We start from the raw sequence: 14,248 nt of genomic DNA on the forward strand, positions 1-14,248 counted from the left end.
GACGGCTGGACAGGAAGACCCTTCCGAGGCCCTCATATGCCAGGAGCTGGGGCACCCACCCCAGCTTGGCAAAATCTCGGAAACTCAGGCCCTCTGTGGTTTCAAAGAATCTGTTTTTCTCTTCAAGCAGCAGAGCTGCTGTGGGTAGGCAGACTGGGATGCTGCTGTGGGGATGGTGAATGGCTTCCCTCCCCACATCCCTTGGCCTCTGTGTGAGCGCTGCCTATTGAGAGTGGTGAGTCCCGCCCAGCCCCATCACTCCCCCACGATCCGCACCTCCTGCTTTATCCAGCTGCAAAGCTCGTAGCGCCACTTTTGTCCTAAACACGTTTACCACGGACCTGTCAGTGTCCCCACTGGGCTGCAAGCTGACAGGGACAGGAACTCTCATCCATTTTGTTCCCCTCTGTATCCCAGGGCACAGAGTGAGCCCTGATCACAGTGTGTGCTCAGTAGGCATTTGCTGAGTGAAGGAACGGACCAATTGCTCAAGCCACGTCGGCATCCTCTCTCTAGAAGGCCAGTGAGTTGCGGCGCCCAGTCCTCTGGACACAGGTCCCCCACATGGAGCCCTGGTCTCCTACACAGGAGGCCCACCTGCCCCCAGCTGCCTGCCAGGGACCCGAGTGCTCACCTGTGAGATCTCCAGGCACGGCAACTTGCCCACCTGGGCGCCAGTGAAGCCGTATACGGAGTTGGCGCTCACCTTCAGCGCCAGCTGCCGTCCATCCAGGACCTGGCGCCGCAGGGGGTCTGTCTCCTTGGCCAGCTCGGCCTTGGCCCTGCGAGGGAACACAGGTAAAGCACACTCAGGCGGCGCCTGGGCATTGGTCAGGGCTCCTTTCTGAAAGTGAGTGCCACGTACAGTTGGGCGTACTGTGCACTGCACAGAAGCTTCTGGCCAAGGGGGCAAAAGGAAGCTGCCAGGAGGGGATGCCTTGTGCTAATTCACGCACAGCTGAGGGCAGGGTGGCCGGGCAGCCCTGGAGTGTCCCAGTGAGGGACAGGGAATGCCCAGAGGCCCCAGCAGGTCTGAGCTCCAAGCAGGGGATCTCCAGGGCTCACCTCTTCCGGGCGCTGAGCAGGTTCTCCAGGATCTGGGGCAGCAGCCCCTTCCGCACTGACGTCTTCACAAACTCGTCCCCGGTGGGCGTCCTGATGAACTGATCCTCAGTCAGGCTGGGTTAGAAGATGGTGGGGTGATTGCCAGCCACCCTCCTCCTCCAGCCCACCTCTGCCCTACGGTCCTGGCCTTGGCTATGAGCACACGCAGGCCCCTCAAGCACCCCTCCACTCCCCACTGTCTCTGGGCCTGTGCCTGTCCCCCCCACCAGACTGAGACCCCCAAGGGAAGGCCCAGGTGGGCCTCGGGGGACACGTGCTGAATTGGGCACCATACCCCAGTTTCTGCGCAGCCCCGGGCCGCAGGAGTGTGGTGTAGCACAGGTTGTGGGCCATCATGATGGACGGGTACAGCGAGGAGAAGTCCAGGGTGGCGATGGGGACGTCGTAGTACCTGGGAGGGGAGCAGCCGTGGCGGGGAGTCAGGGCTAGGAGTTCCCATGCCGCCCCCTGCCCTGTCTTGTGGCCTCACCCTTTAAAAAAAAAAAAAAAAAATCATTCATTGGCTGGGAGCAGTGCTCACTCCTGTAATCCCAGCACATTGGGAGGCGGAGGCAGGAGGGTCGCTTGAACTCAAGAGTTCCAGACCAGCCTGGGCAACATGGCAAAACCCTATCTCTACAAAAAAAATTTTTTAAATTAGTCAGGTGTGGTGGTGCACGCCTGTGGTCCCAGCTACTCAGGGGCCTGAGGCAGGAGGATCGCTTGAGCCTGGGAGGTGGAGTAAGCCAAGATCGTGCCACCACACTCCACCCTGGGTGACAGAGTGAGACCCTGCGTCAAAAAAAAGAAAAAAGAAAAAGAAAAAAAAAATATATAATTAATCTACTATTTAATTTTATTATTATTTTTTGAGACGGAGTCTCGCTTTGTCACCCAGGCTGGAGTGCAGTGGCGCAATCTTGGCTCACTGCAACCTCCACCTACCAGGTTCAAGCGATTCTCCTGCCTCAGCCTCCCGAGTAGCTGGCACTACAGGCGCCTGCCACCATGCCCAGCTAATTTTTATATTTTTAGTAGAGACGGGGTTTCACCGTGTTAGCCAGGATTGTCCCAATCTCCTGACCTCGTGATCCCCGCCTTGGCCTCCCAAAGTGCTGGGATTGATTACAGGCATGAGCCACCATGCCTGGCCTATTAATTTATTTTAGGGCTGGGGTGTTGCTCTGTCGCCCAGGCTGGAGGGCAGTGGTGCAATCATCGCTCACTGCAGCCTCCACCTGCTGGGCTCATCATCCTCCCAGCTCAGCCTCCCAAGTAGCTGGGATTACAGGCATGCACCACCACGCCTGGATAATTTTTTAACATTTTTTTGGCCGGGCATGGTGGCTCATGCCTATAATCCCAGCACTTTGGGAGGCTGAGGCAGATGGATCACGAGGTCAGGAGATCAAGACCATCCTGGCTAACAAGGGTGAAACCCCGTCCCTACTAAAAATGCGAAAAAGAAAAAAAAAAAAATTAGCCAGGCGTGGTGGCGGGCGCCTGTAGTCCTAGCTGCTGGGGAGACTGAGGTAGGAGAATGGCATGAACCCGGGAGGCAGAGCTTGCAGTGAGCCGAGATTGCGCCACTGCACTCCAGCCTGGGCGACAGAGCGAGACTCCATCTCGAAAAAATAAAAATAAAAATAAAAATATTTTGTGGAGCAGGGGCCTCGCTATGTTGCCTTGGCTGGTCTCAAACTCCCGAGCTCAAGCGATCCTCCCACCTCAGCCTCCCAAGATTACAGGTAAGAACTGCACCCAGCCTGGGGCCTCACCCTTTGAGGGGCTCAATGACAGTGGCTCCTGTGTAGTCCTCGCCGCCCTCTGACTTCACCACGGGCATCAGCAGCCCCTCGTGCACGGCCTGGGAGGGGAGAAGGTGGAAAATGGAGTGGGTACAGGCGGGGCTGCGTGGATTGGGAGTGGGGAGAAAAAGTGCATCCAGGATGCCATCGCCTGGAGGGGGCCAGAGACGTGCCTGGTGGGGAGTGGTGAGGATATCTCGGCTACTGACCTGCCGCAGCAGCTGGGATACGACCTTCACCTGCTGACCACGACTGAGCAGGTAGCTGAGGGGCACGCCAGTGACCCTCGCCATCTCCACGGCGTTCACCAGCACCATGAGCCGCTCCAGCAGCCGCAGTGGCAGGTAGGCATCCTTCAGGCAGTACACAGCCAGGCGGCGGCGGGTCTGGTCGTTCCCATTCTGGGGATGAGCACGGATGCGGTCAGGGACCAGGGGTTGGGGGTGGGAGGCGGAGCAAGAGGAGGAAGTGGGGGTCAGGGTGAGGTAGCCTGGGGAGGGCCTGGGAGGTGAGGCGGGCAGGAGCGGCCTCCAAGTCGTCAGGGTCTGGGTGGGGATGGAGGTAGGGTTGCAGGCCAGGGAGTCCACAGGGCCAGAGGGAGGAGGAGGGAGCAGTCTGAAGGCCACCGTGGACCTGTGGTCAGGCCAGGAAAGCAGAGCCAAGGTCATAGTGACAGAAGTCACAGGAGTGGAGAGAAATCTGGGGTCAGAGGTCAGAAAAAGGTAGGCGGCAGGTAAGGTCACAGGTCGTAACAGCAGGTCAAAGAGTGAGGTCAGACATGGGGGCGAAGTTGAGGTCAGAGGCCGGGGAAGGGTGAGGTGGAGGTCAGAGGTTGGGGTGAGAGTTCAGGGAAGCAGCAGGCACCTGCAGGTCGGTGATGATGCTATGCTGCACGTCCTCCTTCTGCTCGCCCAGGAAGTGGAAGCTCACGGCATTGAGCGTGTAGGAGCGGAGCTTGTACTCCCGCAGCAGCACCTAGGTGGGTGGGTGGGCGGGTGGGCTGCGGGCCTGGGCAGTGGCCTTCCAAGGACAGGGACACGCCCCACCTCCCGCCCATACCTGCAGCATGTCCATCTGCACGCGGCCCAGCATGCTGACCACCTTGGTGTCCCGCCGGCCCGTCTGCTTGGACTGGAATGAAGAGTCCCGGATGTTGGAGCGAAGGCCGGCCACACGGCCCAGGAAAGGGAATGTTTGTACCTGAGGAGGAGAGGCAGGGTGTGCAGCAGCCTGTGGGTCCCCGTCACATCAGCCAGAGGAACGGAGATTGAGACCGACCACAACATCCTTATAGCAACCCTAGGGGGTCGAGAGCAACCCTGGGGGCAGAAAGACGGTCTGGGGCTGGGTGTGGGTGGCTGGAGGCTGGGGAGGGAGTCTGGAGTGAGGACGAAGCTGCAGCCGAGGCTGGGACAGCGAGTCAGGGGCCCTGATGGACTGGGGGCCAAAGACGGAGACCAGTGTCTGCGGGCTGTACCTAGGCAGGAAACAGGAAGAGATTTGGGGACACTGTGAGCAGGCGGCCAGGTGGGGGCAGAGGCAGGAGGCGGCGTGGAGCTGGGCTGAGTTGGATGCTGAGGGCGCCTGGCTGGAGGGGACCTTGCAGGGTGCTAGGGCCCAGCCTGGGGGAGACTGAGGCCAGAAGAAGCCTGAGCTGGGGCCAGGGCAGAGGGTGAGGGGCACCCAGGGAAGGGGAGGAGGAGTGCTGTGGCCTGGGCATCAGCGCCACGCTGTGGAATGTATACTGGGCGTCCTAAGAGTTTGTTCTGTCTTTTAGAATGGATTTTTTCTTGTTTTCTCTTTAATAGAGGCAGGGTCTTGCTATGTTGCCCTGGCTGGTCTTCAACTCCTGGGCTCCATCGATCCTCTAGCCTCGTCCTCCCAAAGTGCTGGGATTATAGGCGTGAGCCACCACACCCAGCCTGTTTTGTTTTTCCATTACCAAGCTGGCCAGACATAGAGAAAAGCAGGAAAATAAGGCAATATACCTCATTAAGGGCTGAACCAGGTTCTCCCAAAAGATGTTGAAGTCCTAACCCCAGGCACCTCAGAATGTAACCTCATCGGAAATACGTCTTTGCAGGGGGTCAAGGGAAGATGAGGTCACTGGGGTGCGCCCTCATCTCACGACAGTGTCACCATACAGAGGACATGTGGGCCAGGTGCACTGGCTCACGCCTGTAATCCCAGCACTTTGGGAGGCTGAGGCGGGCAGATCACCTGAGGTGAGGATGGAGATCAGTCTGCCCAACAAGATGAAACCTAGTCTCTACTAAAAAATAAATAAATAAATATAAAAATAGGCCAGGCTCGGTGGCTCATGCCTGTAATCCCAGCACTTTGGGAGGCCGAAGTGCACAGATCACTTGAGATTGGGAGTTCGAGACCAGCCTGGCCAACATGGAGAAACCCTGTCTACTAAAAATACAAAATTAGCTGGGCATGGAAGCGGGTGCCTATAATCCCAGCTACTTGGGAGGCTGAGGCAGGAGAATCTCGCTTGAACCCAGGAGGCGGAGGTTGTAGTGAGCCGAGATCGTGCCATTGCACTCCAGCCTGGGCAACAAGAGCGAAATTCCTTCTCAAGAAACAACAACAAAAAAGCAAAAATTAGCGGGGCATGGTGCGGTGCACCTGTAATCCCAGCTACTTGGGAGGCTGAAGCAGGAGAATTGCTTGAACCCCGGAGGCGGAGGTTGCAGTGAGCCTTGATCGTGCTATCGCACTCCAGCCTGGACGACACAGTGAGACTCTGTCTCAAAAAAAAAAAAAAAAGAAAGAAAGAAAAGGGGTCAGGCGCAGTAGCTCATGCCTGTAATCCCAACACTTTGGGAGGCCAAGGCAGATGGATCACAAGGTCGGGAGATGGAGACCATCCTCGCTAACACAGTGAAACCCTGTCTCTACTAAAAATACAAAAAATTAGCCGGGCGTGGTGGCAGGCGCCTGTAGTCCCAAGCTACTTGGGAGGCTGAGGCAGGAGAACGGCATGAACCTGGGAGGCGGAGCTTGCAGCGAGCCGCAATTGCGCCACTGCACTTCAGCCTGGGCGACAGAGTGAGACTCTGTCTCAAAAAAAAAAAAAAAAGAGGACATGTGGAAACAGACATGCACAGAGAGAAGACGATGTGGAGAGGCACAGGGGGACGATGGCCGTGTGCAAGCCAAGGAGAGAGGCCGGGAACCAGTCCTCCCTTGCAGCCCCCAAAGGAAGCAGGCCCGCTGACACTTTGGTCGTGGACTTTCCAGCCTTCAGGACGGTGAGACAATGACCTTTTGCTGTTTTCAGCCACCTGGTCTGTGACTCTTTGTTACAGCAACTCGGGCAGAGGAATCCACCCTTACACACACCCAGACTCAACAAGCATCCAGAATTTGCCCATCCGTCAAAACACTCCCCCTCTTCTCCTCTTTCATTATGATTCTTTTCCTTATGCTGATATAAGCTAAAGGAAGACTGGGATTCAGTGGCTGCTTCATGGCTTGTTGAACCCCTGCAAGCTTCAGTCCGACCTTGAATGCACAGCCTTCTCTTACTCTACCATAATGCCCTCCTTGCCTCTGACAAAAGCCACAGTAACTTTTCCGACTTGGAGCAGGGCAGGGCCAGGCCTAGGCTGCCCCTGCAGGCAATGGGCTGAGGCACATGGAGCACGATGCACGAAGCCATGTGGAGAGGGAGCAGGAAGGAGGCCCAGGGCCCGGAGGCCACACCTGGGGCATCTGAGAGAAGCCTCCCACCTGCCCAGCCCTCACCTTGAGGGTCTGGGCCCGAGAGATGAGGTATGGAAGGTCGAAGTTCTGGATGTTGTAACCGGTGATCACGTCGGGGTCCATGATACGGATGAAGGTGGACCAGGCCTGGGGGTGGGAGCACATTGGGTCACCCTGGTGGTTGCCCTGCCTCGGATTCCCCTACTTCCAGAATGTTCTAGAACCCCAGCCACCCCTGAAAATCCTGCAGAACCCAGAAGGGAAGTGCTCAAGCCTAAGTGCACAGGTGCCCACCCAGACCCACAGACGCCCACCCAGACCCACAGACACGGGCGTCGCAGCACCCAGGGGCTGACGGCTCAGGACGTGGAGGCTGGCGGGGACCCCGGGAAATGGTGTGGGGCACGGAGCGAGAGCTACCTGCAGCAGGTCCTCCTCATTCTCGTAGCTTTGCACCTTGGCACCCAGGATGGGGGCACAGGGCCGCAGGGTGAGCGCCAGGCGTAAGAAGGGCTCCGGCTCCCCCCAGCGCAGGCCCAGCGAGCAGATCTGGATGACAGGGTCCCGCTCAGGCTCAGGGAAAATGCCTGCGAGGCAGGAGGATGCAGGCGCCTGACTCCTGCCCCTCACTCCCAACACAGCAGGGAGGCTGCACCTCCCGTCTCCCCAGGGCTGTCCCCGCCGCCTGCCGGCCCTGGGTGGCTCACCCTGGCTCCTGCTCCGCTCTCACCTCCAGGCCGTCTCCACACCCTCTGTGCTCACTCCATCTGGCCACACGGGCTGGGTGCTCCCGCCCCGGCACCTTCACACTTGCCCTTCCCTCCACCGGACCTGCCCTCCCAACTCCCCACCTGGCACATCAATGAGGTGGGCAGGAGCCCGGGCCCGGGGACAGACCTTTGCGGCCGGCGCACTCGATATCGAAGCTGAGCACGCGCAAGGGCGCAATGCGCTGCCACGGCCCTTCCGGCGGGTGACTGACCACGTCAGACCACAGCACGTCCGCCTCCAATTGGCACTGCGTAGCCTGTGGGCCATGGGTGGGTCAGCGGTGGCAGCAGGGTACCAGCTCCCCACCCTGCCCTGCCCTGGGAAGCCCTGCACCTTCTCCTTCAGCCTCAGGGCGTATTTCCCAGCTGGGAGCTCCAGCCAGTTGCAGCCGACGATGTCCGCGTCCACCATGAACCTGGAGGGGGCTGGGGGTCAGTGGACAGGGGCTGCCCGAGGGTAGGGATAGAGGCTGCAGAAGTGAGACAGAGGCCATACCGGATCTCAAAGTCGACGTTGGCCTCGTAGGGCGCAAAGCTGGGCGTGCCCAGGCCTGCCACACGGATGCCCTGTTCCAGGAGACGGCGGGCCGGGGCCACGAGGCGCGGCAGCGCCAGGGTGATGCGCAGGAACGGGGAGGGGCCGTGCCCGTGGTACCCAAACATGCCTGCGGATGGAAAAAGCTGGGACCAGCCAATGGCCTCCCGAGGGGACCCCCCAACCTGCTGATCCCGGGGGAGCACTCACTCTCTCGGAAGCACAGCTCCACGGCCAGCACCGCCGGCCCAGTCAGCTCCTTCCCCCCGCGATTGTCCCGGCTGATGGCCAAGTTCAGCTCCCGTTGCAGGTCACCCAGGTGCTCAGGCCCGAAACCTGGTGTGGGAGGGATGGTCAGAGGTGCAGGGGGCTCCAGTGGCTCGGGGAGGGGCTGGGTAGGGGCCACTCACCAGGGGGCGCTGGGGTGTAGAAGTAGGGAGCGAAGCCGTGGATGTGGCAGCAGACAGAGAACCCCTCATCGGTGACCCCGAAGGCGCGGAGCACAGGCACCGAGCCGCGGGACGGTGGGGGCCCGCCAGGCACAGGCTGCGCTGGGCCTGTGGGGTCACAGGGTAAGACAGTGGCCATGCCTCTCAGGGTCCTCCGAGGTGTGCCTCCACAGCCTTGAAATACCTTGGGGCCTGCAGCCTGGGGCACTCCTGCCCCTGTACCGTTCCCTGTGCCCATTTCAGCCTCCGCCCTGGTTCTCATCTCCACCCCCATCCCCCAGGACCCATTCTCCACAGCACAACTACAGGGAGGCCCCTCTTTTTTATTACAAGATAAAAACAACTGGCCGTGCACAGTGACTCACACCTGTGATTCCAGTGCTTTGTAAGGCCCAGGTGGGAGGATCGCTAGAGCCCAGGATTTGGAGACCAGCCTGGGCAACAGAGCGAGACCCAGTCTCAAAAAAAAGAAAAAATAAATACACACACACACACAACATATTATATGTATAAATATATTTGTCTCTACAAAATATATTAATATATAATACGTAAATTATATATGTTAATATATAATATATGAATTATATATAAGTTAATATATAATATATGAATTATATGTAAGTTTATATATGAATTATATATAAGTTAATATATATGAATTATATGTAAGTTAATACATAATATATGAATTATATGTAACTTAATACATAATATATGAATTATATGTAACTTAATACATAATATATGAATTATATGTAAGTTAATACATAATATATGAATTATATGTAAGTTAATACATAATATATGAATTATATGTAAGTTAATACATAATACATGAATTATATGTAAGTTAATATATAATATATGAATTATATGTAAGTTAATATATAATATATGAATTATATGTAAGTTAACATATATAAATTATATGTAAGTTAATATATATAAATTATATGTAAGTTAATATATAACATATAAATTATATGTAAGTTAATATATAACATAAATTATATGTAAGTTAATATATAACATATAAATTATATGTAAGTTAATATATAACATATAAATTATATATAAGTTAATATATAACATATAAATTATATACGTTAATATATAATATATAAATTATATATAAATAATATATAACATATAAATTATATATAAATTAATATATAATATATAAATTATATAAGTTAATATATAACATATAAATTATATATAAATTAATATATAATACATAAAGAATATATTTTATATATATATTTATATTTCAACCACCTCCCAGGTTGAAAGGATTCTTGTGCCTCAGCCACCTGAACAGCTGAGATTACAGGCCCATGCCACCACACCTGGCTAATCTTTTTAATTTTTAGTAGAGACGGGGTTTCGCTATGTTGGCCAGGCTGGTCTTGAACTCCTGACCTCAAGTGATCAGCCTGCCTCAGCCTCCGAAAGTGCTGGGATTACAGGCTTGAGCCACCATGCCGGGCCCAAAAGTATATTTTTAAAAGTTAGCCAGGCCGGGCGCGGTGGCTCAAGCCTGTAATCCCAGCACTTTGGGAGGCTGAGGTGGGCGGATCACGAGGTCAGGAGATCGAGACCATCCTGGCTAAAACGGTGAAACCCCGTCTCTACTAAAAATACAAAAAATTAGCCGGGAGTAGGGGAGGGCGCCTGTAGTCCCAGCCACTCAGGAGGCTGAGGCAGGAGAATGGCATGAACCTGGGAGGCGGAGCTTGCAGTGAGCCGAGATCACGCCACTGCACTCCAGCCTGGGTGACAAAGCAAGACGCAGTCTCAAAAAAAAAAACAACAAAGTTAGCCAGACATTGTGGTGCACACCTGTAGTCCTAGCTACTCTGAGGCGAAGGTGGTAGGATCACTTGAGCCCAGGAGGTTGAGGTTACAGTGAACCATGATTGTGCCACTGCCCTCCAGCTTGGGTGACAGAGGGAGACTCTGTCTCAAAAAAAAAAAAAAAAAAATAGGCGGGGCACAGTCGCTCACTCCTATAATCCCAGCACTTTGGGAGGCCGAGGTTGGCAGATCACCTGAGGTTAGGAGTTTGAAACCAGCCTGGCCAACATGGCGAAACCCTGTCTCTACTAAAAATACAAAAATTAGCTGGGCGTGATGGCAGACAGCTTGAACCCAGGAGGCGGAGGTTATAGTGAGCCAAGAGCGTGCCACTGCACTCCAGCCTGGGTGACAAGAGCAAGACTCCATCTTAAAAAAAAAAAAAAAATTTATTGGCCAGGTGCACTCCAGCCTGGGCAACAGAGGGAAATCTTGTCTCAAAAAAAAAAAAAAAAAAAAAATCTTGTAAAACATCAAATTGGGCTGCATGCAATGGCTCACACCTGTAATCTTAGCACTTTGGGAGGCCGAGGCGGGTGGATCACTTGAGGTCAGGAGTTCAAGACCAGCCTAGCCAATGTGGCAAAAGCCCATCTCTACTAAAAATACAAAAATTAGCCAGGCATGGTGGTGTGTACCTGTAATCCCAGCTACTTGGGAGGCTGAGGCAGGCGAATCACTTGAACCCGGGAGGCGGAGGTTGCAGTGAGCTGAGATCAGGCCACTGCACTCCAGCCTGGGCAACAGGGCAAGACTCCTCAAAAAGAAAAAAGTCAAATTGACTTTTGGTTTATGTGTCTAGTGTTATGAATTTTAAGGCACAGAGATCCTTGCACAGGCTGCAGCCACTACGTATGCACAACAGCTCAACGTTCCAAGCACCTCCCTCAAGCTGACCCTGTGTCACCTTCGCTTCGCACTCCACAACCCCTGGCACCCACTGGTCTGTTGTGTCACTACAGCTCTATGGCAACTAGAGCGGCAGAGCCAGAGGGGCTGACCTGGCCCAGCCTCTGCCCCAGAAGCACAGGGCCCCAGCACTCACCCATAACCCCTAAACTCACCCACATAATGGTCAATCTCCAACTGTTGGAAGATGAGGGGCTCTGTCTGGGGGTCCAGGGCTGGTGGTGTGGGCCGAAGCCAGCGAGGATCTATGGCTGATGGTGGGAGCTGCCCTGGTGGGGGAAGGGAAGGAAGTGGAGTACATGGAGTCATGGTCTTCCCCAGCCAGGATGGCATGTGATTCTGAAAGGAGCCAGGCAGAGGTGGTGGTCTGGGTCAGGCAGGAAACTTGGAAGAGAATGGGGGTCAAGGGTCAGGGCCAGAATCACTGTAGGCCACACAGGCTGCATGGGGTTGAAGGGCAGTCCTTTGTAGGATTCAAAATTGGCCAGAGTGGGGTCACAGGTCAGCTTTGCAGCTGACTCTTGGACCAAAGGCAAGACCGGGGCAATGGGTTGGGCAGCAGGGGCTTCCAGCTCCAAGCCTTACCATCTGCAACCCCCTCCAGGACTGACTGCAGCTCCTCCTCCTCCTGCTCCTGTAGCCTGTGCTCTGCCTCCATCTCCTCCATCAGTGCCAGGTCCTCCTCGAATTGGGATGGCTGAGGTGCATCATCGTCATCCCAGAGGCCCCCACGGAACCGCTTTGGGGGCACCCCGGGCCCTGGGCCTGGCCGCCGCTTGCCATCCATCCTGCTGGGCAAGTTGGAGCTTGGTGGAGGTTCTGACCAGAGACACCTCTTACCCTGTCTTCTCCATGGCATCCCATGCACCCACTATGGCCATGAGCCTTTTCCCACTCTGGAGTGGCTATACTAACATAGCTGTGCACCCTGCAGGCAGTGGGGTGGGAGCACATTCCAGACGCTCAATTATTAGCTACTGCAGCAGCAGCCCAGTCGACTCCCTGACCCTCTCACCCATCACACTAGGTCCTTAGCACATCTCTCGCTTTTTTTTTTTTTTTTTGAGATGGAATTGTGCTCTTGTCACCCAGGCTGGAGTGCAATGGCATGATCTTGGCTCACTGCAAGCTCTACCTCCCAGGTTCAAGCAATTCTCCCCTCGGCTTCCCGAGTAGCTGCGATTACAGGTGCCCACCACCACACCCAGCTAATTTTTGTGTTTTGAATAGAGACGGGGTTTCGCCATGTTGGCCAGGCTGGTCTCGAACTCCTGACCTCAGGTGATCCACCCGCCTCAGCCTCCCAAAGTGCTGAGATTACAGGCGTGAGCCCCCGTGCCCGGCCTTAGCACATCTCTTTATTTCCCACAAACCTCTGTCTCCGATACCTCGCCTACCAACCACCCATCTGCCCAGGCCATCTGCCATTGAAATGACAAAAACTGCAACTACTTTTGCACCAACTTAAATACTTTGAAATAATCTCAAATGCCTAGAACTCCTGTATGCCCTTCCCCAGGCTCCCCGGTGGTCAGGGTGTTGTGTGTGTGCTCTCTCACCGCCTCTCTCTGCCCTCCCACATGTACGGTATGCACACCATATTGTTACTTCTTTTCCTGAGTAATTTGAGAGTTCCTTGCAGATCCCATACCCCTCCACACTTTAGCACGTAGTGACTAAGAATAAGGAATTCCTTTTGCTGAGCACAGTACGATACAATCTAGGACATTTAACACTGACTCAAGGTTGATGTAAAATAAAGGGCACCTTTCCCAATTTCTCCAACTGTCTCCAAAATGCCGTTTATAGTAACCTGCTTTCTCCCTCAGTCCAGGACCCACAGTAGCAAACAAAACATAACACAAACCACATACAGACTGCTACTTATATATATTTGTGTTTTCTTTTTCTTTCTTTTAAAGACGGAATGAGGGCTGGGTGCGATGGTTCACGCCTGTAATCCCAGCACTTTGGGAGGCCAAGGTGGGCGGATCACGAGGTCAGAAGTTTGAGACCAGCCTGACCAACATGGCGAAACCCCATCTCCACTAAAAATACAAAAATTAGCCAGGTGAGGTAGCAGGCGCCTGTAATCCCAGCTACTCAGGAGGCTGAGACAGGAGAATTGCTTGAACCTGGGAGGCGGAGGTTGCAGTGAGCCGAGATAGTGCCATTGCACTCCAGCCTGGGCCACAGAGCAAGACTCCCGTCTCAGGAAAAAAAAAAAAAAAAAAAAAGACAGAATCTCACTCTTGTTGCCCAGGCTGGAGTGCAGCGGCGCAATCTCGATTCACGGCAACTTCCGCTTCCCAGGACCCAGTTCAAGCAATTCTCCTGCCTCAGCCTCCCGAGTAGCTGGGATTACGAGCACATGCCACCATGCCCAGCTAATTTTTGTATTTTTAGTAGAGACAGGGTTTCACCATGTTGGCCAGGCTAGTCTTGAACTACTGACCTCAAGTGATCCATCCGCCTTGGCCTCCCAAAAGTGCTGAGATTACAGGCGTGAGCCACCATGCCTCGCCTGTGTTTTCTTTTTTTTTTTTTTGAGATGGAGTCTCACTCTATCACCCAGGCTGGAGTGCAGTGGTGCGACCTCGGCTGCAACCTCCACTTCCAGGTTCAAGAGATTCTCCTGCCTCAGCCTCCTGAGTAGCTGGGATCACAGGTACCCACCACCATGCCTGGCTAATTTTTGTATTTTAGTAGAGACAGGGTTTCACCATGTTGGCCATCCTGGTCTTGAACTCCTGACCTCAGGTGATCCACCTGCCTCGGCCTCCCAAAGTGCCGGGATTACAGGCATAAGCCACTGCGCCCGGCCTATGTTTTCTTAATTACAACCTATAAAAGATTATTTTGGAGGCTGGGAGCAGTGGCTCACACCTGTAATCCCAGCACTTTGGGAGGCAGGTGGATCATGAGGTCAGGAGATCGGGACCATCCTGGCTAACATGGTGAAACCCCGTCTCTACTAAAAAAACACAAAAAAATTAGCCGGGCGTGGTGGCGGGCGCCTGTAGTCCCAGCTACTCGTGAGGCTGAGGCAGGGGAATGGTGTGAACCCGGGAGGCAGAGCTTGCAGTGAGCCAAGATTGC

The 14,248-nt window shown here is 54.3% G+C and overlaps 1 protein-coding gene across 5 annotated transcripts in view; it reads right to left on the minus strand.

Annotated features, from left to right (window-relative positions):
- LOC116478111 (DNA polymerase delta catalytic subunit) overlaps window positions 1–14,248 on the minus strand; it is a 45,594-nt gene that overhangs the window by 20,806 nt on the left and 10,540 nt on the right. For all 5 annotated transcript variants that reach the window (XM_032169010.2, XM_032169004.2, XM_032169003.2 and 2 more), the window contains 16 exons: window positions 11,735–11,937; window positions 11,305–11,418; window positions 8,342–8,488; window positions 8,142–8,267; window positions 7,893–8,061; window positions 7,731–7,812; window positions 7,524–7,653; window positions 7,047–7,213; window positions 6,669–6,773; window positions 3,972–4,112; window positions 3,777–3,887; window positions 3,122–3,313; window positions 2,883–2,971; window positions 1,400–1,516; window positions 1,066–1,179; window positions 635–782 (listed from right to left, as the gene is read on the minus strand). In XM_032169010.2, the coding sequence (XP_032024901.1) occupies window positions 635–782; window positions 1,066–1,179; window positions 1,400–1,516; window positions 2,883–2,971; window positions 3,122–3,313; window positions 3,777–3,887; window positions 3,972–4,112; window positions 6,669–6,773; window positions 7,047–7,213; window positions 7,524–7,653; window positions 7,731–7,812; window positions 7,893–8,061; window positions 8,142–8,267; window positions 8,342–8,488; window positions 11,305–11,418; window positions 11,735–11,936 (2,154 nt within the window). In that variant the 5' untranslated portion in view covers window position 11,937. The remainder of the gene's footprint in view (window positions 1–634; window positions 783–1,065; window positions 1,180–1,399; window positions 1,517–2,882; window positions 2,972–3,121; window positions 3,314–3,776; window positions 3,888–3,971; window positions 4,113–6,668; window positions 6,774–7,046; window positions 7,214–7,523; window positions 7,654–7,730; window positions 7,813–7,892; window positions 8,062–8,141; window positions 8,268–8,341; window positions 8,489–11,304; window positions 11,419–11,734; window positions 11,938–14,248) is intronic.

Source organism: Hylobates moloch, unplaced genomic scaffold (assembly GCF_009828535.3).
Source record: "Hylobates moloch isolate HMO894 unplaced genomic scaffold, HMol_V3 SCAFFOLD_12, whole genome shotgun sequence".
NCBI classification, from domain to species: Eukaryota; Metazoa; Chordata; class Mammalia; order Primates; family Hylobatidae; genus Hylobates; species Hylobates moloch.